Here is a 25,362-nt window from a genome sequence, read left to right as displayed (position 1 = left end):
CAGAGGAGGAGGAACCTGCAGAACCAGACTAGGAGGAGGAGGAACCTGCAGAACCAGATATAGCATTTTATTTGTAACGCATGTCACATTTAAACAATCTCAAAGTGCTACAGAAAAAAGTTTAACATTTAAAAAAGTAGGTCAGGGAGAGAAAAGCAGTTAAAGTTTAAAAAGAACACGTAAAACACAATGAGGTGTTGAGTTTTTGTTTAAAAGCATCAGTGGTTTGTGGAGTCTTCAGGTGGTCAGGGAGGGCGTTCCAGAGTCCCGGGCCAGCTGAGGAGGAGGAGGTTGGTTCTGGGACTTGGAGGGAGTTTCTGGCTGAAGAGCCAAGGGTAACAGCAGAGCTCCCTGCCGTGTTCAGGAGCTCCCTGCCGTGTTCAGGAGCTCCCTACCATGTTCAGGAGCTCCCTGTTACCATGTTCAGGAGCTCCCTACCATGTTCAGGAGCTCCCTGCCGTGTTCAGGAGCTCCCTACCATGTTCAGGAGCTCCCTGTTACCATGTTCAGGAGCTCCCTACCATGTTCAGGAGCTCCCTGTCGTGTTCAGGAGCTCCCTGTTACCATGTTCAGGAGCTCCCTGCCGTGTTCAGGAGCTCCCTGTTACCATGTTCAGGAGCTCCCTACCATGTTCAGGAGCTCCCTGTTACCATGTTCAGGAGCTCCCTGCCGTGTTCAGGAGCTCCTTGTTACCATGTTCAGGAGCTCCTTGTTACCATGTTCAGGAGCTCCCTGTTACCATGTTCAGGAGCTCCCTGTTACCATGTTCAGGAGCTCCTTGTTACCATGTTCAGGAGCTCCTTGTTACCATGTTCAGGAGCTCCCTGTTACCATGTTCAGGAGCTCCCTGCCGTGTTCAGGAGCTCCCTGTTACCATGTTCAGGAGCTCCCTACCGTGTTCAGGAGCTCCCTGTTACCATGTTCAGGAGCTCCCTGTTACCATGTTCAGGAGCTCCTTGTTACCATGTTCAGGAGCTCCCTACCGTGTTCAGGAGCTCCCTGTTACCATGTTCAGGAGCTCCCTGTTACCATGTTCAGGAGCTCCTTGTTACCATGTTCAGGAGCTCCATGTTACCATGTTCAGGAGCTCCCTGTTACCATGTTCAGGAGCTCCTTGTTACCATGTTCAGGAGCTCCCTGTTACCATGTTCAGGAGCTCCCTGTTACCATGTTCAGGAGCTCCTTGTTACCATGTTCAGGAGCTCCATGTTACCATGTTCAGGAGCTCCTTGTTACCATGTTCAGGAGCTCCCTGCCGTGTTCAGGAGCTCCCTGCCGTGTTCAGGAGCTCCGTGTCGCGTCCTTCCAGGAGACAGCAGCAGGCTGAGGTTTGTCCCACGTCACATCAATGCAGTGAGACCCTCATAAATACAGCAAATATTACCCAACAAAAATATCCCCGGAAAATTTGTCATTACATACATGATGTGTTATAACTATATTATAACTTTAAACATATTAACAAGGGAGAAACTCGTTTCCTGTTTTTAAAACATTCTTTAATGTTCGATCGGGGAACAGGACAGGAAAATAACTCCTCTTAAAAAAGGTAAGAAGAATATATCTCTATTAATATTTACAGAACATTTATACACGTGATTGGCCTGAACCTATCAGAGCACAGATAAATGTGTCATCTCTACCAGGCCCCGCCCACTTTTCACAGAACCAGGCCAATTGGATCTGAAAGACATTAAAAACACCTTTTGCCCGTTCTGATTACTTTAGTTTACAGCAGAACCAGTGTATCAGATTACTTTCTTAGTCGTAATCCCACCTTCCAACCCGTAAACCCCACCTCTGACCTCTGACCTCTGACCTCTGACAGCCCACAGGTGTCTCGCTCCTGCTGAGAGAACCCTTTACATCTACTTGGTTCTTTATCGTGACGCCAAATCATTTCTTCGTCAGGAAAAAAGCTTTTTTCATTTCATGATTTGTTAAAAGTTTCAGGTTCTAAATTTACAATTGGACTTTTTAAAAGTCAACTTTGTTTTGTTTACGTGACAAACATGATTTAATGGCGGTGACCATGGCGGCCCGATGACATCACAGAGCCTGTCAGATAGCGACGGAGGGTCCAGACGGGGGGGAGGTTGTGGTTGCCGTGGTGACCGGGTGTCGGCGCGGCGCCAGCTCCAGCAGAGCGTTGACGGTGACAGCCACCTGAGGAAGACCTCGCTCCTCCAGGATGTGGAGAGGAAGACACAGCTGAGTCTACAGACAGAGAGGGGGAGAGACAGGGGGAGAGGGGGAGGAGAAAGAGAGAGCAACAGGTAGAGAGGGATAGGGAGAGAGGGGGGAGAGAGGGGGAGACAGGGAGAGAGGGGGAGACAGGGAGAGAGGGGGGAGAGAGGGGGAGACAGGGAGAGAGAGATAGAGAGACAGAGAGAGAGGGATAGGGAGAGAGGGGGGAGAGAGGGGGAGACAGGGAGCGAGGGATAGAGAGACAGGGAGAGAGGGGGGAGAGAGGGGGAGACAGGGAGCGAGAGATAGAGAGACAGGGAGAGAGGGGGGAGAGAGGGAGCGAGAGATAGAGAGACAGGGAGAGAGGGGGAGGAGAAAGAGAGAGCAACAGGTAGAGAGGGATAGGGAGAGAGGGGGGAGAGAGGGGGAGACAGGGAGAGAGACAGGGAGAGAGGGATAGGGAGAGAGGGGGGGAGACAGGGAGCGAGAGATAGAGAGACAGGGAGAGAGGGGGAGACAGGGAGAGAGAGATAGAGAGACAGGGAGAGAGGGGGAGACAGGGAGAGAGAGATAGAGAGACAGGGAGAGAGGGGGAGACGGAGCGAGAGATAGAGAGACAGGGAGAGAGGGGGAGACAGGGAGCGAGAGATAGAGAGACAGGGAGAGAGGGGGAGACAGGGAGAGAGGGGGAGACAGGGAGAGAGGGGGAGACAGGGAGCGAGAGATGGGGAGACAGGGAGAGAGGGGGAGACAGGGAGAGAGAGATAGAGAGACAGGGAGAGAGGGGGAGACAGGGAGCGAGAGATAGAGAGACAGGGAGAGAGGGGGAGACAGGGAGCGAGGGGGAGACAGGGAGCGAGAGATAGAGAGACAGGGAGAGAGGGGGAGACAGGGAGAGAGAGATAGAGAGACAGGGAGAGAGAGATGGAGAGAGAGAGACAGAGAGAGATGGAGAGAGAGAGACAGAGACAGAGAGACAGAGAGAGAGAGAGAGACAGAGAGAGAGAGAGAGACAGAGAGAGAGACAGAGAGAGAGAGAGAGAGAGAGACAGAGAGAGAGAGAGAGAGACAGAGAGAGAGAGAGAGAGACAGAGAGAGAGAGAGAGAGAGAGAGAGAGAGAGAGAGAGAGAGAGAGAGAGAGACAGAGAGAGAGACAGAGAGAGAGAGAGAGAGAGAGAGAGACAGCACACATGGGGTGGAAAATGAAATTAACTGAACTGAAATCATGGCAACACAAAGGATAAAAACATGAGAGAAAGAGATGAAGAGTGAAGTCAGTTGATCTGCTGGAGGACAAAACGTCTGTTGGTTTTCAACCCGTCTGTGCCTGGAAATACAGACGGCTTAGAGGGCTTTCCCACCAGAAAGAACCAGGACCTAGTTCAGGTTCTAGTTCAGGTGCTAGTTCAGGAGCTAGTTCAGGTTCTAGTTCAGGAGCTAGTTCAGGTGCTAGTTCAGGTGCTAGTTCAGGTTCTAGTTCAGGAGCTAGTTCAGGAGCTAATTCAGGTTCTAGTTCAGGTGCTAATTCAGGAGCTAGTTCAGGTGCTAGTCCAGGTTCTAGTTCAGGAGCTAGTTCAGGAGCTAGTTCAGGTTTTAGTTCAGGTTTTAGTTCAGGTTCTAGTTCAGGAGCTAGTTCAGGTGCTAGTTCAGGTTCTAGTTCAGGAGCTAGTTCCGGTGCTAGTTCAGGTGCTAGTTCAGGAGCTAGTTCAGGAGCTAGTTCAGGTTCTAGTTCAGGAGCTAGTTCAGGTGCTAGTTCAGGTTCTAGTTCAGGAGCTAGTTCAGGTGCTAGTTCAGGAGCTAATTCAGGTTCTAGTTCAGGTGCTAGTTCAGGTTCTAGTTCAGGAGCTAGTTCAGGTGCTAGTTCAGGAGCTAGTTCAGGAGCTAGTTCAGGTTCTAGTTCAGGAGCTAGTTCAGGAGCTAGTTCAGGAGCTAGTTCAGGAGCTAGTTCAGGAGCTAGTTCAGGTGCTAGTTCAGGAGCTAGTTCAGGTTCTAGTTCAGGAGCTAGTTCAGGTGCTAGTTCAGGTTCTAGTTCAGGTTCTAGTTCAGGAGCTAGTTCAGGTTCTAGTTCAGGAGCTAGTTCAGGTTCTAGTTCAGGAGCTAGTTCAGGAGCTAGTTCAGGTTTTAGTTCAGGTTCTAGTTCAGGTTCTAGTTCAGGAGCTAGTTCAGGTTCTAGTTCAGGAGCTAGTTCAGGTGCTAGTTCAGGTGCTAGTTCAGGAGCTAGTTCAGGTTCTAGTTCAGGAGCTAATTCAGGAGCTAGTTCAGGAGCTAGTTCAGGTTCTAGTTCAGGAGCTAATTCAGATGCTAGTTCAGGTTCTAGTTCAGGAGCTAGTTCAGGTGCTAGTTCAGGTTCTAGTTCAGGAGCTAGTTCAGGTGCTAGTTCAGGAGCTAGTTCAGGTGCTAGTTCAGGTGCTAGTTCAGGAGCTAGTTCAGGAGCTAGTTCAGGAGCTAGTTCAGGAGCTAATTCAGGTGCTAGTTCAGGAGCTAGTTCAGGTTATAGTTCAGGTTCTAGTTCAGGTTCTAGTTCAGGAGCTAGTTCAGGTGCTAGTTCAGGAGCTAGTTCAGGAGCTAATTCAGGTTCTAGTTCAGGAGCTAGTTCAGGTGCTAATTCAGGAGCTAGTTCAGGAGCTAGTTCAGGTTCTAGTTCAGGAGCTAATTCAGGAGCTAGTTCAGGAGCTAGTTCAGGTGCTAGTTCAGGAGCTAGTTCAGGTGCTAGTTCAGGTGCTAGTTCAGGAGCTAGTTCAGGAGCTAATTCAGGAGCTAATTCAGGTGCTAGTTCAGGAGCTAGTTCAGGAGCTAGTTCAGGTTATAGTTCAGGAGCTAGTTCAGGTTATAGTTCAGGAGCTAGTTCAGGTGCTAGTTCAGGTGCTAGTTCAGGAGCTAGTTCAGGTGCTAGTTCAGGTTCTAGTTCAGGAGCTAATTCAGGTGCTAGTTCAGGTTCTAGTTCAGGAGCTAGTTCAGGTTATAGTTCAGGAGCTAGTTCAGGTTATAGTTCAGGAGCTAGTTCAGGTTCTAGGTCAGGAGCTAGTTCAGGTGCTAGTTCAGGAGCTAGTTCAGGAGCTAATTCAGGTTCTAGTTCAGGTGCTAGTTCAGGAGCTAGTTCAGGTGCTAGTTCAGGAGCTAGTTCAGGAGCTAGTTCAGGAGCTAATTCAGGTTCTAGTTCAGGAGCTAGTTCAGGTGCTAATTCAGGAGCTAGTTCAGGAGCTAGTTCAGGTTCTAATTCAGGAGCTAGTTCAGGAGCTAGTTCAGATGCTAGTTCAGGTACTAATTCAGGTGCTAGTTCAGGAGCTAGTTCAGGAGCTAGTTCAGGTGCTAGTTCAGGAGCTAGTTCAGGAGCTAATTCAGGTTCTAGTTCAGGAGCTAGTTCAGGTGCTAATTCAGGAGCTAGTTCAGGAGCTAGTCCAGGTTCTAGTTCAGGAGCTAATTCAGGTGCTAGTTCAGGTTCTAGTTTCAGTCTACTTTCTATATCTATAGATCTAACCACAGACCAATAAAGACTAGATCTATATCTATAGATCTAATCACAGACCAATAAAGACTAGATCTATATCTATAGATCTAATCACAGACCAATAAAGACTAGATCTATATCTATAGATCTAACCACAGACTCATAAAGACTAGATCTATATCTATAGATCTGAGACTTTCTGCCTGAGCTGTGAACAGACACACAGAGGCAGCAGGACGCCGTCATTAGACACCTGGTTCTGTGTGTCACTGTGAGGTCACAGGTCTGGACTCACCTGTGGGACGCCCATCCTGCGACACGCCTCCAGGAAGTTCTCCACGTTGCGCCGACATTTGGCCATGGTGAGTTTGGGCTGTGGACAGTTGCAGGTTAGTGTCAGTGAGGGAGGCACCATAGTGGTATTGAGCTCAGCCTGATATAGAAAAACTATTCTAGATGGGGCATCGGTGACAGTCCGACATAGGGGCTGATCTACTCAGTGTAGTTCTATGCTCTGAGCTGCGAGTGTCGTCATGCCGAAGCGATGCAGCTCATCGTTTTCACCTCCACAACCTGCCTTTCCTCCATCACCTCCACAACCTGCCTTTCCTCCATCACCTCCACAACCTGCCTTTCCTCCATCACCTCCACAACCTGCCTTCACTCCATCACCTCCACAACCTGCCTTCCCTCCATCACCTCCACAACCTGCCTTTCCTCCATCACCTCCACAACCTGCCTTGACTCCATCACCTCCACAACCTGCCTTTCCTCCATCACCTCCACAACCTGCCTTTCCTCCATCACCTCCACAACCTGCCTTCACTCCATCACCTCCACAACCTGCCTTCCCTCCATCACCTCCACAACCTGCCTTTCCTCCATCACCTCCACAACCTGCCTTGACTCCATCACCTCCACAACCTGCCTTTCCTCCATCACCTCCACAACCTGCCTTTCCTCCATCACCTCCACAACCTGCCTTCACTCCATCACCTCCACAACCTGCCTTCCCTCCGTCACCTCCACAACCTGCCTTTCCTCCATCACCTCCACAACCTGCCTTTCCTCCATCACCTCCACAACCTGCCTTCCCTCCATCACCTCCACAACCTGTCTTTCCTCTATCACCTCCACAACCTGCCTTACCTCCACAACCTGCCTTTCCTCCATCACCTCCACAACCTGCCTTCTCTCCATCACCTCCACAACCTGCCTTTCCTCCATCCCCTCCACTCCATCACCTCCACAACCTGCCTTCCCTCCATCACCTCCACAACCACCTTCACTCCATCACCTCCACAACCTGCCTTTCCTCCATCACCTCCACTCCATCACCTCCACAACCTGCCTTTCCTCCATCACCTCCACAACAAGCCTTCACTCCATCACCTCCACAACCACCTTCCCTCCATCATCTCCACAACCACCTTCACTCCATCACCTCCACAACCTGCCTTTCCTCCATCACCTCCACTCCATCACCTCCACAACCTGCCTTTCCTCCATCACCTCCACAACCTGCCTTCACTCCATCACCTCCACAACAAGCCTTCACTCCATCACCTCCACAACCACCTTCCCTCCATCACCTCCACAACCACCTTTCCTCCATCACCTCCACAACCACCTTTCCTCCATCACCTCCACAACCTGCCTTCACTCCATCACCTCCACAACCTGCCTTCACTCCATCACCTCCACAACCTGCCTTTCCTCCATCACCTCCACAACCACCTTTCCTCCATCACCTCCACAACCTGCCTTTCCTCCATCACCTCCACAACCTGCCTTTCCTCCATCACCTCCACAACCTGCCTTTCCTCCATCACCTCCACAACCGCCTTTCCTCCATCACCTCCACAACCTGCCTTTCCTCCATCACCTCCACAACCTGCCTTCACTCCATCACCTCCACAACCTGTCTTTCCTCCATCACCTCCACAACCTGTCTTTCCTCCATCACCTCCACAACCTACCTTTCCTCCGTCACCTCCACAACCTGCCTTCCCTCCATCACCTCCACAACCTGCCTTCACTCCATCACCTCCACAACCTGCCTTTCCTCCATCACCTCCACAACCTGCCTTCACTCCATCACCTCCACAACCTGCCTTCACTCCATCACCTCCACAACCACCTTCCCTCCGTCACCTCCACAACCACCTTCCCTCCATCACCTCCACAACCACCTTCCCTCCATCACCTCCACAACCACCTTCCCTCCATCACCTCCACAACCACCTCCACTCCATCACCTCCACAACCTGCCTTTCCTCCATCACCTCCACAACCTGCCTTTCCTCCATCACCTCCACAACCTGCCTTCACTCCATCACCTCCACAACCACCTTCCCTCCATCACCTCCACAACCACCTTCCCTCCATCCCCTCCACCTGAGGGTCAGAACCAGCTCTAGTTAGCAGCAGACTGGAGTGCAGCTCCACCCTCCTCCTCTGAACTACAGTTTGGATAAGAAGGTAACAGATGTTGGGCTCCAGATTCCATTGAACTCCTCCAGCAGTTTGTCCCTGAGAGGAGAGACACCAGGGACAATGAACAGGACATAAAACAGCAGGGAGCAAGACAAAGACCCCAGGAAGTCTCCACCCCCCAGGTTGGTAACCAATGGTGATGGTCGAACCCGACCCAGACACCACAGGGGTCCGAAATTCAACATGGTGAGACTCCTTTCCTACCAACTGTCCCCTACTTCTCAATCCGACCACCGAGAGGGACACACGTCCCTGCCACCCCGGGACGGTAAAGAGAGCACCAAGTGGACCCAAGGTACCGAACCAACGTCAACCCGCTGGATAAGCAGGACACACTTTGGACTACTTCTTCTCTTTTCCTTTGTTTTGGGATTCTGGAGACGGGAACCGCCCGTTCGTTACGCCCTTGGTGGACCGCTTCGCCCCGAGACCGCCCTCGCACATGCGCGCGTGACGGACGTCTTGTTTATCTGGTCGCTAAGCAACTGTCACGTCCCCCAGAAAGAGCGAGTCAAACGCCTCTCGTGGTCACATTGGTCATCGCAATCCCTCTTTACGTCCACCTGGTGGACGCATCAGGTCATTGCGCTCTCCCTCTGCGCGCCGCTGCACGTTCCTATTGGTCATCACGGTCACCGCACTGACCTGCCAATGTCTGCCTCCACCTGGTGGACGTTCGAGGTCATTACAGCCATCACCCTCATCACTCCTTTTACAAACGAGACTGATATTTTGGTATTAGCTATTTCCAGTTTATCTGGTGGTGCCCCCCTTTTTTATTATTAATAGATAAATGAAAAAATAAATTCAAATTAAGAATTTTTCATTAATAAATAATTTTTGATAATTTATTCACTTTGAAGTAATTACTCAATTACTTTAGGAGTTGTTAATGAGTAAATGACCGTTGACTTCCATTAATAATTTCAATTTTTCATAAATTACTAGCAGTGATTTATTACTTTAAGTAATCTATTACTTACAGTAATTTAACACTAATAACTAACCATAAATCCCAACACAGTATTGTCTTGTGTGTGCTTTCAAATTGAGAAATAAACTCCTGGGACCACCAAACTAAATCTATAAATGAAGGCAGTGTATCTTGGTGTGGAATGTGTGTCCATGTCGAGTCTTAGAGGTCAGAGGTCTCTGATTGCTCTTTAATTTTACTTTCCTAATGACACTGGCTTAATTAGGGACACCTGTTACATTATTTTTAACATGTTTTACCGAGATAGAGAAGCTAATTAGTTGATGATTGTTATGCTGGTGCACAGATATTAAATAAATAGCTCACTGCATTTATATGTGTTTATTTGTTGTTGTTTTTGAGACAGAAATGTTTAAGGTGCAGTGTTTCCTCTACATTCATTTAGGAGTGGCGGGCTTCCATTCCTAAATCCCAGCTAACGCTCCTTCAAATTTCTCTCTCTCTTTTTTTCCCTCTTTAATTGATGCAAATACAGCAGAGCGCTACACTGGGTGGGGTTCTGGTGCTGAAGCGGGTGGAGCAGCAGCAGCTCCAGCTTCACAGCAGAGCGCTACACTGGGTGGGGTTCTGGTGCTGAAGCGGGTGGAGCAGCAGCAGCTCCAGCTTCACAGCAGAGCGCTACACTGGGTGGGGTTCTGGTGCTGAAGCGGGTGGAGCAGCAGCAGCTCCAGCTTCACAGCAGAGCGCTACACTGGGTGGGGTTCTGGTGCTGAAGCAGGTGGAGCAGCAGCAGCTCCAGCTTCACAGCAGAGCGCTACACTGGGTGGGGTTCTGGTGCTGAAGCGGGTGGAGCAGCAGCAGCTCCAGCTTCACAGCAGAGCGCTACACTGGGTGGGGTTCTGGTGATCACGTGGTCCGATAGGGGGGTGTATCGGTGGACCAGCCTGAACACAGGCAGTATGTCTGCTGCTGAAGCAGGTGGAGCAGCAGCAGACTTGTAAGTTCTGTCTTCAATAGAACCTCGGACGAGGAACCCGCTAAGAGCAGACAAACTGGGAAAGCACCTTAATGAGGGACATCTTCCAGCAGGGGGCGCTGCTGTGAAGTTTACTCCAGTCAAACATGAGACTTGTGGACCAAAACCGGCTCCAATCAGCCCCACAAACACCAAGCAAGGTGCTCATAGACGATATATATATATATATATATATATATATATATAGGTTTTCTTTTGCATTTCACAGGATTTTGTAGCAGAATGTTTCATTAAAATTTACTTTATGTTGAGGTTGTTGTCATCTTTAGTACTAATTGTGTGAAATTATATAGCAATATTTTACCGGTCCAGTCACTCGAGATGAAACTGGACTGTATGTAGCCCCTGAAGTCAAATTTGGTAATAGTGGTCCACAATGTAGTATTTAGTGGTCCACAATGTAGTATTTAATATTTAGTGGTCCACAATGTAGTATTTAGTGGTCCACAATGTAGTATTTAATATTTAGTGGTCCACAATGTAGTATTTAGTGGTCCACAATGTAGTATTTAGTGGTCCACAATGTAGTATTTAATATTTAGTGGTCCACAATGTAGTATTTAGTGGTCCACAATGTAGTATTTAATATTTAGTGGTCCACAATGTAGTATTTAGTGGTCCACAATGTAGTATTTAGTGGTCCAAAATGTAGTATTTAGTGGTCCACAATGTAGTATTTAGTGGTCCAAAATGTAGTATTTAGTGGTCCACAATGTAGTATTTAGTGGTCCAAAATGTAGTATTTAGTGGTCCACAATGTAGTATTTAGTGGTCCAAAATGTAGTATTTAGTGGTCCACAATGTAGTATTTAGTGGTCCAAAATGTAGTATTTAGTGGTCCACAATGTAGTATTTAGTGGTCCAAAATGTAGTATTTAGTGGTCCACTATTCAGGGCTAAAGCTATTTTTATGTTATGATTGTGTAGTATTATGACCAGCACTGCCCAAATGCTTCAAGTACTAAGGCTGGTCTCAGTCTTTTCACAATAAGACAAACCATTTGTTCAGCGCTGTTTTCTGATAGCTGTATTGGATCGGTGTCAGCATCGGCCAATATTAAAAACTAAGATATTGATATCGTATTGGCCAATATTAAAACTTAAAATATCAGTATTTGTGGCGAAAAAAGTGGATAGTGCACCCCCACTCACAGCACGCTGCGACCAGCACCCGTCTGCACTCTGATCAAGCTACTCACCACGGCAGGGGACGGGACGTGGATGCTGGGGACAGATCGTGGCCTCACGTGATTGGCCAGGTGACACAAGACCACACCGTCAGTCAGAGCCGCTCCCAGGTCGCTAGGCAACGACACCTTCAGGCGTGCCTCGATGTTCTGTAGTCAGATCAGTATGAGCATTACAGCTGGGCTACCATTTAAAGATGTTGTGTGCGTGTGCGTGTGCGTTAGGTGGAGCTTATATACCTTCCTGAGCTGCTCCACCAGCTGGGCTTCCTCTCCGAGCAGAGGAGGGGCAGGTGCCTCCTCCGGGCTTACTTCATCACCTGGAGCAGAGAGGGCGAGCACAGGTGGAGTTACACACACCTGAGAGACAGACGGAGGTTGATACGGACGCCACCGACACCTGCTCACCTCTCCTCTGGTCCTCCTTCTGTCCCAGGCGATACAGGAAGCTCTCCGGCCTCAGGCTGGCCGTCCTACAGGAGGCCATGGCCCCTGAGCTGGGGGAAGAGGGCCACTGACCAGCTGAAAGAAAAACCAATGAAGAAGAACTGAGGAGCTCTGTGTGTGTGTGTGTGTGTGTGTGTGTGTGTGTGTGTGTGTGTGTGTGTGTGTCTACCTGTTGGGGACAGAGTGCCTCGGTCTTCTCCCTGATAACACAAAACACAGGACAGTCAGAGACAGTGTAAACACCTGGACACACTGATCTGAGTGTGTTCAGCAGGACAGCAGCTGCTGCTAGTGAGGCCCCCTAACACCCCCCCCCCCCCACCACCACCGCGTCGGTTTGTTCGGCCGATCACTTGTCACCGAGCTGTTACCATGGCAATGCCTGGGGGAACACAGGGGGAGGGGCTTACCATGAAGAGGGCGGAGTCATCTGTGTGGGTGGAGCGTCTGGAGGGGTAAATCTGAAAACACACACACAGTGAGTGTTCATGGTAGCACAGGGGGCGTGGTCTTAATCTGTACTAAGTCTAACACACACACACACACACACACACACACACACACACACACACACACACACACACACACACACACACACACACACACACACACACACACACACACACACACACACACACACACACACACACACACACACACACACACACACACACACACACACACACACACACACACACACACACACACACACTGACCTCAGATTCAGGAAGTGACTTTGTCGGACTCTGAGCCGTTTGATGCTGAAATTTCAAAAATTGTTTGTTTACCTCCATCCTGTGCATGTAAATAATGTGTGTGTGTGTGTGTGTGTGTGTGTGTGTGTGTGTGTGTGTGTGTGTGTGTGTGTGTACCTTGGAGTAGGAGGTGTCTCTCTGCAGAGGTTTGTTCTTCTGCCTCTCCTCATCGTACCTCAAAGCAGCGAGCTGCGCCTCCCTTCTCATCCTCTCCACACCTCTTCCCAGGCCTCCTCTCTGTGGACACATGGCAGGTTTGAGTCCTGAAGACTGACATGAACCAGCGATCAGCGAAGAGAAGACTTTACCTGAGTGTGGGAAGGAGGAGGCGCCGTGACTCCATCTACTACAGTCCTGAGAGGAGGAGGAAGACAGGAAGAGGAGGACAATGGAGGGGGGTGGAGGACAGAGGAGGAGGACAATGGAGGAGGTTAGAAGGAGCCTGAGGACACTCGGAGCTTCTGAGGGGGTGCTGAAGGTACCTGCTGTGTCTCCTGATGTCTTCTGTCCTGGACGGGCGGATCTTCACCGGCGACCCCTGAGCACATTAACACGTCAGCGTATGATTGGTCAGAGGGACCTGTGATGTCATGTGGGCAGAGCAAAGACCTCTCTTATGATTCGTCTCTCGATATAGGCCATGAACTGAGAGCTCAGGCTGTCTCCTGCTCCTCCTGCTGCTCCTCCTCTCCTCGCCTCTTCCTCACCCACACAGCTGTCGATGAAGTCTATCTGCTCCAGCTCTACACCTGCAGAGGATACAGGGAGGGACAGGGCTGGAATTGGCTGGTAGATCTCAGAGGGTACAGGGAGGGACAGGGCTGGAATTGGCTGGTAGATCTCAGAGGATACAGGGAGGGACAGGGCTGGAATTGGCTGGTAGATCTCAGAGGGTACAGGGAGGGACAGGGCTGGAATTGGCTGGTAGATCTCAGAGGGTACAGGGAGGGACAGGGCTGGAATTGGCTGGTAGATCTCAGAGGGTACAGGGAGGGACAGGGCTGTTCCTCCAAGGAGGTCAAATTCACCAGAAAAGGTTCATGTCCTCCAATTAAATACAAGAACTCCAAACTCATTGAACAGCTCAGAGCAGGCTTACATGTTCCATTAGCCAACACTGGTACTGGTACTGGTACTGGTACTGGTACTGGTCCTCCTCCTCCTCGCTGTCTGTGGTCTCTGCTCATTTCAGATATTCGCAGCGGCAGATCTGACAGCTCCTCTGAAGTCTACAATCAAACGAGGAGGTTATTAGATCACCAGCTTCACAGTGTGTGTGTGTGTGTGTGTGTGTGTGTCTCACCTCATGTCCCAGCCACCTTTTGTCTCCACTGTCCACACTGTTGAACCCAGAGTCAAGTGCACCGTACAGACGTCCAGGATACAGATCATCAGCACTGAAACATAGTCAGTCGATTATTTGTGTTACTGCAGCTCTGAAGCTCTGAAGCTCTGAAGCTCTGAAGCTCTGCAGCCCTGAAGCTCTGAAGCTCTGCAGCCCTGAAGCTCTGCAGCCCTGAAGCCCTGAAGCTCTGCAGCCCTGAAGTCCTGAAGCTCTGCAGCCCTGAAGCTCTGCAGCCCTGAAGCTCTGAAGCTCTGCAGCCCTGAAGCTCTGCAGCCCTGAAGCTCTGCAGCCCTGAAGCTCTGCAGCCCCGAAGTCCTGAAGCTCTGCAGCTGTGGCGCTCTGAAGCTGTGGAGCTCTGCAGCCCTGAAACTGTGGAGCTCTGAAGCTCTGCAGCTCTGGAGCTCTGAAGCCCTGAAGCTGTGGAGCTCTGAAGCGGTGGAGCTCTGAAACTGTGAAGCTCTGCAGCTGTGGAGCTCTGAAGCTGTGGGGCTCTGCAGCTCTGAAGCCCTGAAGCCCTGAAGCTGTGGAGCTCTGAAGCTGTGGAGCTCTGAAGCTGTGGAGCTCTGAAGCCCTGCAGCTCTGAAGCTGTGGAGCCCTGAAGCTCTGAAGCCCTGAAGCTCTGAAGCCCTGAAGCTCTGAAGCTGTGGAGCCCTGAAGCTCTGAAGCCCTGAAGCTCTGGAGCTGTGGAGCTCTGAAGCTCTGAAGCCCTGAAGCTGTGGAGTTCTGAAGCTGTGGAGCTCTGAAGCTGTGGAGCTCTGAAGCTGTGGAGCTCTGAAGCTCTGAAGCTGTGGAGCTCTGAAGCTCTGAAGCTTGCTCTTGCTCTCTTTAGCCCCTCTAGTGGCTCCTGGCAGTTTTACAGACACCAAAATGGCGACCAGAGCAGAAGCCGTGAGTAGAGCTTGTTAATTATGTGTGGGTGTTGTCTGTTGTCACCAGGAGCTGAAGGTGGGGGGGGGCCTCTCGTACTCGGGGGGCTCAGCTGAGCTCTTGAAGGCCTGCAGGTTCAGGTACTTGAAGATGTGGACTTTACCTTTAATGCAGATCTGCAGAAGAAGAACACACATAACGTTAGAGCTGAACGGTGTGTGTGTGTGTGTGTGTGTGAGGACGGATGCTGACTGGTTACCTGTGCAGGTGGGCTCTGCAGGGGGTTGTTGTCCAGCATCATGGTCTGCAGCTGAGCGAGGCGGCGGTAACACACAGGGATGGAAGTGACTCTGTTACAGGAGAAGTCCAGACGCACCAGAGGCAGCTCAGCCAGCTCTGAACACAGTGACAACAGTAACAGGGCTGTCACTGGGCTGTCACAGGGCTGTCCCTGGGCAGTCACTGGGCTGTAACAGGGTTGTCCCTGGACTATAACAGGGCTGTCCCTGGGCGGTGACAGGGTTGTCCCTGGACTATAACAGGGCTGTCCTTGGGCAGTAACAGGGCAGTAACTGGAAAGTCGCAGGGCAGTAACAGGGACAGGGCTGTCACAGGACCATAAGAGGGCAGTAACAGGACAGTAACGGGGCTGTCACAGGGCCATAAAAGGGCAGTCACAGGACCATAAGAGGGCAGTGACAGGGCTGTCATATAGCAATAACAGGACAGTCCTAGGGCAGTAACAGGACAATCACAGGGCACTCAAAAGTCAGTCACAGGGCAGTAACAGGCGTAACTGGACAGTCACAGGACAGTAACAAGGCAGTAACAGGGCAGTAACTGGACAGTCACAGGGCAGAAACAGGGCAGTAACAGGTCAGTCACAGGGCAGTAACTGGACAGTCACAAGGCAGTAACAGGGCAGAAACAGGACAGTAACTGGACAGTCACAAGGCAGAAACAGGGCAGTAACAGGTCAGTCACAGGGCAGTAACTGGACAGTCACAAGGCAGTAACAGGGCAGAAACAAGGCAGTCACAGGGCAGAAACAAGGCAGTCACAGGGCAGAAACAAGGCAGTCACAGGGCAGTGACAGGACAGTCACAGGGCAGAAACAGGACAGTCACAGGCCAGTAACAGGGCTGTCATATAGCAATAACAGGACAGTCCTAGGGCAGTAACAGGACAATCACAGGGCACTCACAAGTCAGTCACAGGGCAGTAACAGGCGTAACTGGACAGTCACGGGCAGTAACAGGGCAGTAACAGGGCAGAAACAGGACAGTCACAGGGCAGTAACTGGACAGTCACAAGGCAGTAACAGGGCAGTAACTGGACAGTCACAGGGCAGAAACAGGACAGTCACAGGGCAGTAACAGGTCAGTCACAGGGCAGTAACAGGGCAGTCACAGGGCAGTAACAGGGCAGTCACAGGGCAGAAACAAGGCAGTCACAGGGCAGAAACAGGACAGTCACAGGGCAGTAACAGGGCAGTAACTGGACAGTCACAAGGCAGAAACAGGGCATTCACAAGGCAGAAACAGGGCAGTCACAGGGCAGAAACAGGGCAGTCACAGGGCAGTAACTGGACAGTCACAGGGCAGTAACAGGGCAGTAACTGGACAGTCACAGGGCAGTCACAAGGCAGTAACAGGGCAGTAACAGGTCAGTCACAGGGCAGTAACTGGACAGTCACAGGGCAGTAACAGGACAGTAACAGGGCAGTCACAGAGCAGTAACAGGTCAGTCACAGGGCAGTAACAGGACAGTAACAGGGCAGAAACAAGGCAGTGACAGGACAGTCACAGGGCAGAAACAGGACAGTAACGGGGCTGTCACAGGGCCATAAAAGGGCAGTCACAGGACCATAAGAGGGCAGTGACAGGGCTGTCATATAGCAATAACAGGACAGTCCTAGGGCAGTAACAGGACAATCACAGGGCACTCACAAGTCAGTCACAGGGCAGTAACAGGCGTAACTGGACAGTCACAGGGCAGTAACAGGACAGTAACAAGGCAGTAACAGGGCAGTCACAGGACAGTCACAAAGCAGTAACAGGTCAGTCACAGGGCAGTTAATGGACAGTCACAGGGCAATAACAGGGCAGTAACTGGACAGTCACAGGGCAGAAACAGGACAGTCACAGGGCAGAAACAGGACAGTCACAGGGCAGTAACTGGACAGTCACAGGGCAGTAACAAGGCAGTCACAAGGCAGAAACAGGGCAGTCACAAGGCAGAAACATGGCAGTCACAGAGCAGTAACAGGTCAGTCACAGGGCAGTAACAGGTCAGTCACAAGGCAGAAACAGGGCAGTCACAGGGCAGAAACAAGGCAGTCACAGGGCAGTAACAGGGCAGTCACAGGGCAGTCACAAGGCAGAAACAGGGCAGTCACAGGGCAGAAACAAGGCAGTCACAGGGCAGAAACAAGGCAGTCACAGGGCAGAAACAGGACAGTCACAGGGCAGAAACAGGGCAGTCACAGAGCAGTAACAGGTCAGTCACAGGGCAGTAACAGGTCAGTCACAGGGCAGAAACAAGGCAGTCACAGGGCAGTAACAGGTCAGTAACAGGTCAGTCACAGGGCAGTAACAGGACAGTCACAGGGCAGTAACAGGGCAGTAACTGGACAGTCACAGGGCAGTAACTGGACAGTCACAGGGCAGTAACTAGACAGTCACAGGGCAGTAACAGGGCAGTAACTGTACAGTCACAAGGCAGTAACAGGGCAGTCACAGGGCAGAAACAGGACAGTCACAGGGCAGTAACAGGTCAGTCACAGGGCAGTAACTGGACAGTCACAGGGCAGTAACTGGACAGTCACAGGGCAGTAACAGGGCAGTAACTGGACAGTCACAGGGCAGTCACAAGGCAGTAACAGGTCAGTCACAGGGCAGTAACTGGACAGTCACAGGGCAGTAACTGGACAGTCACAGGGCAGTAACAGGGCAGTAACTGGACAGTCACAGGGCAGTCACAAGGCAGTAACAGGTCAGTCACAGGGCAGTAACTGGACAGTCACAGGGCAGTAACATGTCAGTCACAGGGCAGTAACTCGACAGTCACAGGGCAGTAACTCGACAGTCACAAGGCAGTCATAGGGCAGTAACAGGGCAGTAACTGGACAGTCACAAGGCAGTAACAGGGCAGTAACTGGACCATAAGAGGGCAGTGACAGGGCTGTCATATAGCAATAACAGGACAGTCCTAGGGCAGTAACAGGACAATCACAGGGCACTCACAAGTCAGTCACAGGGCAGTAACAGGCGTAACTGGACAGTCACAGGGCAGTAACAGGACAGTAACAAGGCAGTAACAGGGCAGTCACAGGACAGTCACAAAGCAGTAACAGGTCAGTCACAGGGCAGTTAATGGACAGTCACAGGGCAATAACAGGGCAGTAACTGGACAGTCACAGGGCAGAAACAGGACAGTCACAGGGCAGAAACAGGACAGTCACAGGGCAGTAACTGGACAGTCACAGGGCAGTAACTGGACAGTCACAGGGCAGTAACAAGGCAGTCACAAGGCAGAAACAGGGCAGTCACAAGGCAGAAACAGGGCAGTCACAAGGCAGAAACATGGCAGTCACAGAGCAGTAACAGGTCAGTCACAGGGCAGTAACAGGTCAGTCACAGGGCAGTCACAAGGCAGAAACAGGGCAGAAACAAGGCAGTCACAGGGCAGTAACAGGGCAGTCACAGGGCAGTCACAAGGCAGAAACAGGGCAGTCACAGGGCAGAAACAAGGCAGTCACAGGGCAGAAACAAGGCAGTCACAGGGCAGAAACAGGACAGTCACAGGGCAGAAACAGGGCAGTCACAGAGCAGTAACAGGTCAGTCACAGGGCAGTAACAGGACAGTCACAGGGCAGAAACAAGGCAGTCACAGGGCAGTAACAGGTCAGTCACAGGGCAGTAACAGGTCAGTCACAGGGCAGTAACAGGTCAGTCACAGGGCAGTAACAGGACACTCACAGGGCAGTAACAGGTCAGTCACAGGGCAGTAACAGGACAGTCACAGGGCAGTAACAGGGCAGTAACTGGACAGTCCCAGGGCAGTAACTGGACAGTCACAGGGCAGTAACTGGACAGTCACAGGGCAGTAACAGGGCAGTAACTAGACAGTCACAGGGCAGTAACAGGGCAGTAACTGTACAGTCACAAGGCAGTAACAGGGCAGTCACAGGGCAGAAACAGGACAGTCACAGGGCAGTAACAGGTCAGTCACAGGGCAGTAACTGGACAGTCACAGGGCAGTAACTGGACAGTCACAGGGCAGTAACAGGGCAGTAACTGGACAGTCACAGGGCAGTCACAGGGCAGTCACAAGGCAGTAACAGGGCAGTAACAGGTCAGTCACAGGGCAGTAACTGGACAGTCACAGGGCAGTAACTGGACAGTCACAGGGCAGTAACAGGGCAGTAACTGGACAGTCACAGGGCAGTCACAAGGCAGTAACAGGTCAGTCACAGGGCAGTAACTGGACAGTCACAGGGCAGTAACAGGGCAGTAACTGGACAGTCACAGGGCAGTAACAGGGCAGTTAATGGACAGTAACAGGGCAGTAACAGGACAGTAACAGGGCAGTAACAGGACAGTAACTGGACAGTCACAAGGCAGTAACTGGACAGTCACAGGGCAGTAACAGGGCAGTAACTAGACAGTCACAGGGCAGTAACAGGGCAGTAACTGTACAGTCACAAGGCAGTAACAGGGCAGTCACAGGGCAGAAACAGGACAGTCACAGGGCAGTAACAGGTCAGTCACAGGGCAGTAACTGGACAGTCACAGGGCAGTAACTGGACAGTCACAGGGCAGTAACAGGGCAGTAACTGGACAGTCACAGGGCAGTCACAAGGCAGTAACAGGGCAGTAACAGGTCAGTCACAGGGCAGTAACTGGACAGTCACAGGGCAGTAACTGGACAGTCACAGGGCAGTAACTGGACAGTCACAGGGCAGTAACAGGGCAGTAACTGGACAGTCACAGGGCAGTCACAAGGCAGTAACAGGTCAGTCACAGGGCAGTAACTGGACAGTCACAGGGCAGTAACAGGGCAGTAACTGGACAGTCACAGGGCAGTAACATGTCAGTCACAGGGCAGTAACTCGACAGTCACAGGGCAGTAACTCGACAGTCACAAGGCAGTCATAGGGCAGTAACAGGGCAGTAACTGGACAGTCACAAGGCAGTAACAGGGCAGTAACTGGACAGTCACAGGGCAGTAACAGGGCAGTAACAGGACAGTCACAGGGCAGTAACAGGGCAGTAACTGGACAGTCACAAGGCAGTAACAGGGCAGTAACTGGACAGTCACAGGGCAGTAACTGGACAGTCACAGGGCAGTAACTGGACAGTCACAAGGCAGTAACAGGGCAGTTAATGGACAATAACAGGGCAGTAACAGGACAGTCACAGGGCAGTAACTGGACAGTCACAAGGCAGTAACTGGACAGTCACAAGGCAGTAACAGGGCAGTTAATGGACAGTAACAGGGCAGTAACAGGACAGTCACAGGGCAGTAACTGGACAGTCACAAGGCAGTAACAGGGCAGTTAATGGACAGTAACAGGGCAGTAACTGGACAGTCACAGGGCAGTAACAGGGCAGTTAATGGACAGTAACAGGACAGTAACAGGACAGTAACAGGGCAGTAAATTGACAGTCACAAAGCAGTAACTGGACAGTCACAAGGCAGTAACAGGGCAGTTAATGGACAGTAACAGGGCAGTAACTGGACAGTCACAGGGCAGTAACAGGGCAGTTAATGGACAGTAACAGGGCAGTAACAGGACAGTAACAGGGCAGTAACAGGACAGTAACAGGGCAGTAAATTGACAGTCACAAAGCAGTAACTGGACAGTCACAGGGCAGTAACAGGGCAGTGTCTGTACCTGCTGGCAGCTGCAGCAGATGGTTCCTCCTGATGTTCAGATCTCTCAGAGCCTCCAGCTGACCCACCTGAGAAGGTAACGTCTGGATCTCATTACAGCTGACGTCCTGCAAATGAACAAGCAAGAGTAAACATCAGAGTGTAATCAGTGTAACCAGAGTGTAACCAGAGTAACCAGAGTAACCAGAGTGTAACCAGAGTGTAACCAGTGTAATCAGAGTGTAACCAGAGTGTAACCAGTGTAATCAGAGTAACCAGAGTGTAACCAGTGTAATCAGAGTGTAACCAGAGTAACCAGAGTGTAACCAGTGTAATCAGAGTGTAACCAGTGTAACCAGAGTGTAACCAGTGTAATCAGAGTGTAACCAGAGTAACCAGAGTGTAACCAGTGTAATCAGAGTGTAACCAGAGTAACCAGAGTGTAACCAGTGTAATCAGAGTGTAACCAGAGTAATCAGAGTGTAACCAGTGTAATCAGAGTGTAACCAGAGTAATCAGAGTGTAACCAGTGTAATCAGAGTGTAACCAGAGTGTAACCAGTGTAATCAGAGTGTAACCAGTGTAATCAGAGTGTAACCAGTGTGTAACCAGAGTGTAACCAGTATAATCAGAGTGTAACCAGAGTGTAACCAGTGTAACTGGTAATCAGATGACCTACCAACTCAGTGAGGTGTCTTAGCTGTCCCAGGTTTTCTGGGAGAGACATGAGTTTATTGTTGCAGGCGATGAGAACCTTCAGAGGAAGACTGCAGAGAACAGCTGGGAGCACCGAGAGCTGGTTCCTACTGCAAAACACACACACACACACACACACACACACACACACACACACACACACACACACACACACACACACACACACACACACACTTAGAGCCTGCATGTTGATCAGTGTGTACAGTGTGTACAGTGTGTACAGTGTGTACAGTGTGTACAGTGTGTTACCTGAGGTTGAGGTAGGTGAGGGCCTGCAGGTTGATCAGAGCGTCGGGGAGAGATCTCAAACAGTTCTGATAAAGGTTCAAACTCTCCACAGACACCAAGACACACACCTCCAGAGGGAGCTCCGGCAGACGGTTCCGGGACAAGTCTGAAAGACACACACACACACACACACACACACACACACACACACACACACACACACACACACACACACACACACACACACACACACACACACACACACACACACACACACACACACACACACACAGGTCTCACAAACTGGAGGGGATAACAGAAGCATGTGTGATCATGAAAGGAGGTGAATGTTTGAACAATTCTTTTGCTCCTCCACTGATCCAGTGGCAGGTTCCAGTGGCAGGTTCCAGTGGCAGGTTCCAGCGGCAGGTTCCAGTGGCAGGTTCCAGCGGCAGGTTCCAGTGGCAGGTTCCAGTGGCAGGTTCCAGCGGTGGAACAGTGGTTAGTGCTTTGCCTCACAGCGAGAAGGTTGTGGGTTCAAAACCAGCCTTTCCCCCGAGCGGCGTGCTATGTGAAGAGGATTAATAAAGTACAGTTCTTCTAACTACGTTCTGCTCCTCGTCTTTCAGGGGAACTCATTTGAGGAATGAAGGAACGTCTCTGGATTATGGATGAAACAACAAAATGCTGTCCATACTTTCTGGATCAACTGGAGACTGTATATGACTGCATGGTGGAGCAGTGGTTAGCACTACTGCCTCACAACCAGAGGGTTGTGGATTCAAATCTCTCAGGATAGGGTATACCTGTCCAGAGAGAGACAGACAGAGCAAAAGAGAGACAGACAGAGAGACGCAGAGAAAGAGAGAGACAGGCAGAGAGAGAGATCTGCTCCTGGATAATAAACAATAGTTAGCAGCAGCGGGAACGCGCCGCGGCCCCGCGTCAGCTGGGATGCGGAGTTTGTCACAACACGGGCTTAAACTTCCACCATAACTTATTCCGCTAGAAACCCCACTAAACCCGCTGTAACGGCCTGGTTCCCGGGCCGGAAACAAGGCCGTCCTGTACCCTCCTGCTCAGCGGCTCTCTCACCGGCCCTTGTGATGTCGGTCAGGTCGTGGCTTGAGGCGCTCCGGGGGAACTCCTTCAGCTTCCTGCCGCTGAGGTTCAGGCTCCCGGTGGCCGCCGCTTCATCCAGCGCCCGGTCCACCGACCGGTTCCAAGGCGCCGGACCCGCTGGGGCGAGCCCGTTCGTGTTCCCCGCAAGCACAGTCCCCGCGCCGCCGCTTCCTCCCCTGAAATTAAGTCCGGTGTCCCCAGAGCCCAGCAACACCGAGGCCGCCATTACACACTCGGGCTGTTAGCTGTGCGGCTAAAGGCTAATTCCCACCCTAACGCCCGCGCAGGGCATGCGCAGTGTGGCGCCAAGAGATCGCCGCGCGCAGTCTTCGAGTGCTGACACTGGTACCGATACAGTAGTACGGATACTGTAGTGCTGATACTGTAGTGCTGATACTGTGGTACTGATATGCCGGGGCGGCTGAACTTTCTCATTCCGAGCAGCAGAGTCCAGCTCCTGCTGAAGCTCCACCTGCTGTTACTGAGAGGAGTGTCTGCACCTCGTTGAAAGACGCCATGTTATGTTGCGCGTCGACGTTTCAATAAAGTGAGTTAACATAACAACCAGTGAGCGCAAAGATATTTAGATATTGTGGGCAAGTCCAGAGTGATGATCGTCACTACCAATCACCAAGGTGCTGAAACTCCTCAGTAACAGGAGGCGGAGCTTCAGCAGGAGCTCCTCCTCTCAGTAACAGGAGGCGGAGCTTCAGCAGGAGCTCCTCCTCTCAGTAACAGGAGGGGCGGAGCTTCAGCAGGAGCTCCTCTCAGTAACAGGAGGCGGAGCTTCAGCAGGAGCTCCTCTCAGTAACAGGAGGGGCGGAGCTTCAGCAGGAGCTCCTCTCAGTAACAGGAGGGGCGGAGCTTCAGCAGGAGCTCCTCTCAGTAACAGGAGGGGCGGAGCTTCAGCAGGAGCTGTACGTTGCTATTCACAATGACAAAGTTTAAACTGTGTCACACATAGATATAAAACCTAGATGCCGCAGGCCTATCAGAACCTTTTGACGCAATGTGCCAACAGCGCCGCCATCTTGGGGAGGTACTCGCTTGTGCTAAACATTTAGATCCCAGGCTAGAGAATCCACAACAAATATCATCGCTCGCTTGCAAGTCCGAGCTCCATAAAATAAGAGCTCATTTTAAAGCTGAGGAAAAGCTCTATCCTGTGGAAGCCCCATGGAGGAATTATTAGGAGGGGGAAAAGTCTGACATGAATGATGTCCTTATCTGTGTGAAAACATCTAACAGCTCTTGTGTCCTGGCCAAGGTGCAGCTTACCAGTTATCACGACCAAAACCAAGGCGTCACACTGTCAGTCTCAGTTCTTATGCTCTAAATGGTTGGAGTAACGCTGCAGAGGCTCTGAGGAGCCATACATTGGTCATGAAAACCATTTCCTGGGTTGCTGTCAAGCAGGATAGAGCTATGGAACGAGCCTGTTCACTATGTGTAGTGTGCAAACACAACAACACACGGCTACCAATGAATTATCACTTCAATCAGCATAAATACACTCCTTACTTGTGAAAAGTGAAGCCTTGGTTCCTTGTTTGAACGCCTGTCTGTGCACCCATAAGCTGTACAAAACGAGGGTATTTCGATTTTCACAAAAACTTGCGTTTGCGTGCAAGGACCTTCCCAAGATGGCGGACGGCGAGGCATCTAGTGTTTTATATCTATGGTGTCATAGAGAACGAGGCTCAAGGCAGCAGCTCGGACAACCGTGAAGCTGCTTCCTCGTTCTTCGCCCGACACGTCTCCATGTCTCCACGTCTCCATGTCTCCACGTCCCACGTCTCCACGTCCCCACGTCTCCACGCCCCCACGTCTCCGCGTCCCCACGTCTACGCGCCCCCACGTCTCCGCGTCTCCACGTCCCTACGTCTCCACGTCCCTACGTCCCTACGCCCCCACATCTCCACGCCCCCACGTCCCTACGTCTCCACGTCTCCACGTCCCTACGTCTCCACGCCCCCACGTCTCCGCGCCCCCACGTCTCCACGTCCCCACGTCTCTACGTCTCCACGTCCCTACATCTCCACGTCCCCACGTCTCCACGTCCCCACGTCTCCACGTCCCTACGTCTCCACGTCTCCACGTCTCTACGTCTCCACGTCCCCACGTCTCCACGTCCCCACGTCTCCACGTCCCTACGTCTCCACGTCTCCACGTCCCCACGTCTCTACGTCTCCACGTCCCTACATCTCCATGCCCCCACGTCTCCGCGTCCCCGCGGCTATACTGTAGTGCTGATATTGTGGTACAGATACTGTGGTACTGATAGCACTTATACTGTGGTACTGGAACTGCAGTGTTGACATTGTGTCTCTGATACAGTAGTGCTGATACTGTGGTACCAATACTGTGGTCGTGATACTGTTGTGCTGATACTGTAGTACTAATACTGCAGTACTGATACTTTGGCACTGATGCTTTAGTAATGATATTGTAGTGGTGATACTGTGGTACCTACACTGTGGTGCTGATACTGTAGTGCTGATATTGTGGTAACAACACTGTAGTGCTGATACATTAGTACTGATACCTTAATGCTGATGCTGTGGCACTGATACTGTGGTGCTGATACATTAATACTGATACTGTAGTATTGATGCTGTGGTACTGATACTGTAGTGCTGATACTTATTAACAGGGGGCAGTATTGGAAACAGACAGCAGGGGGCAGTATTGGAAACAGACAGCAGGGGGCAGTAT

The 25,362-nt window shown here is 51.2% G+C and overlaps 1 protein-coding gene across 3 annotated transcripts; it reads right to left on the bottom strand.

Annotated features, from left to right (window-relative positions):
• Window positions 1–1,469: 1,469 nt before the first annotated feature.
• On the bottom strand, window positions 1,470–22,921 carry lrch3 (leucine-rich repeats and calponin homology (CH) domain containing 3). Of its 3 annotated transcripts, none has more exons than XM_080494158.1 (20): window positions 22,621–22,902; window positions 21,547–21,691; window positions 21,260–21,383; window positions 20,603–20,708; window positions 14,963–15,099; window positions 14,770–14,879; window positions 13,795–13,888; window positions 13,591–13,720; window positions 13,101–13,240; window positions 12,974–13,029; window positions 12,800–12,845; window positions 12,609–12,728; window positions 12,453–12,497; window positions 12,147–12,197; window positions 11,906–11,936; window positions 11,698–11,811; window positions 11,530–11,609; window positions 11,302–11,439; window positions 5,932–6,009; window positions 1,470–2,217 (listed from the first exon to the last, which is right to left on the bottom strand). In XM_080494158.1, the coding sequence occupies exons 1-20, from the start codon at window positions 22,871–22,873 to the stop codon at window positions 2,062–2,064; spliced, it is 2,154 nt and encodes a 717-aa protein (XP_080350284.1). In that variant the 5' UTR covers window positions 22,874–22,902; the 3' UTR covers window positions 1,470–2,061. The 3 variants fall into 3 exon arrangements, with proteins under 3 accessions (XP_080350284.1, XP_080350283.1, XP_080350285.1); XM_080494157.1 differs by having other exon boundaries at window positions 1,490–2,217; window positions 21,260–21,386; window positions 22,621–22,921; XM_080494159.1 differs by lacking the exon at window positions 12,453–12,497 and having other exon boundaries at window positions 1,490–2,217; window positions 12,147–12,183; window positions 12,667–12,728; window positions 21,260–21,386; window positions 22,621–22,921.
• Window positions 22,922–25,362: the final 2,441 nt, after the last annotated feature.

The sequence above is a fragment of the Lipophrys pholis genome (assembly GCF_963383615.2).
Source record: "Lipophrys pholis genome assembly, contig: SCAFFOLD_59, whole genome shotgun sequence".
In the NCBI taxonomy this organism is placed as follows: domain Eukaryota; kingdom Metazoa; phylum Chordata; class Actinopteri; order Blenniiformes; family Blenniidae; genus Lipophrys; species Lipophrys pholis.
This window is presented reverse-complemented; position numbering and strand designations above follow the sequence as displayed.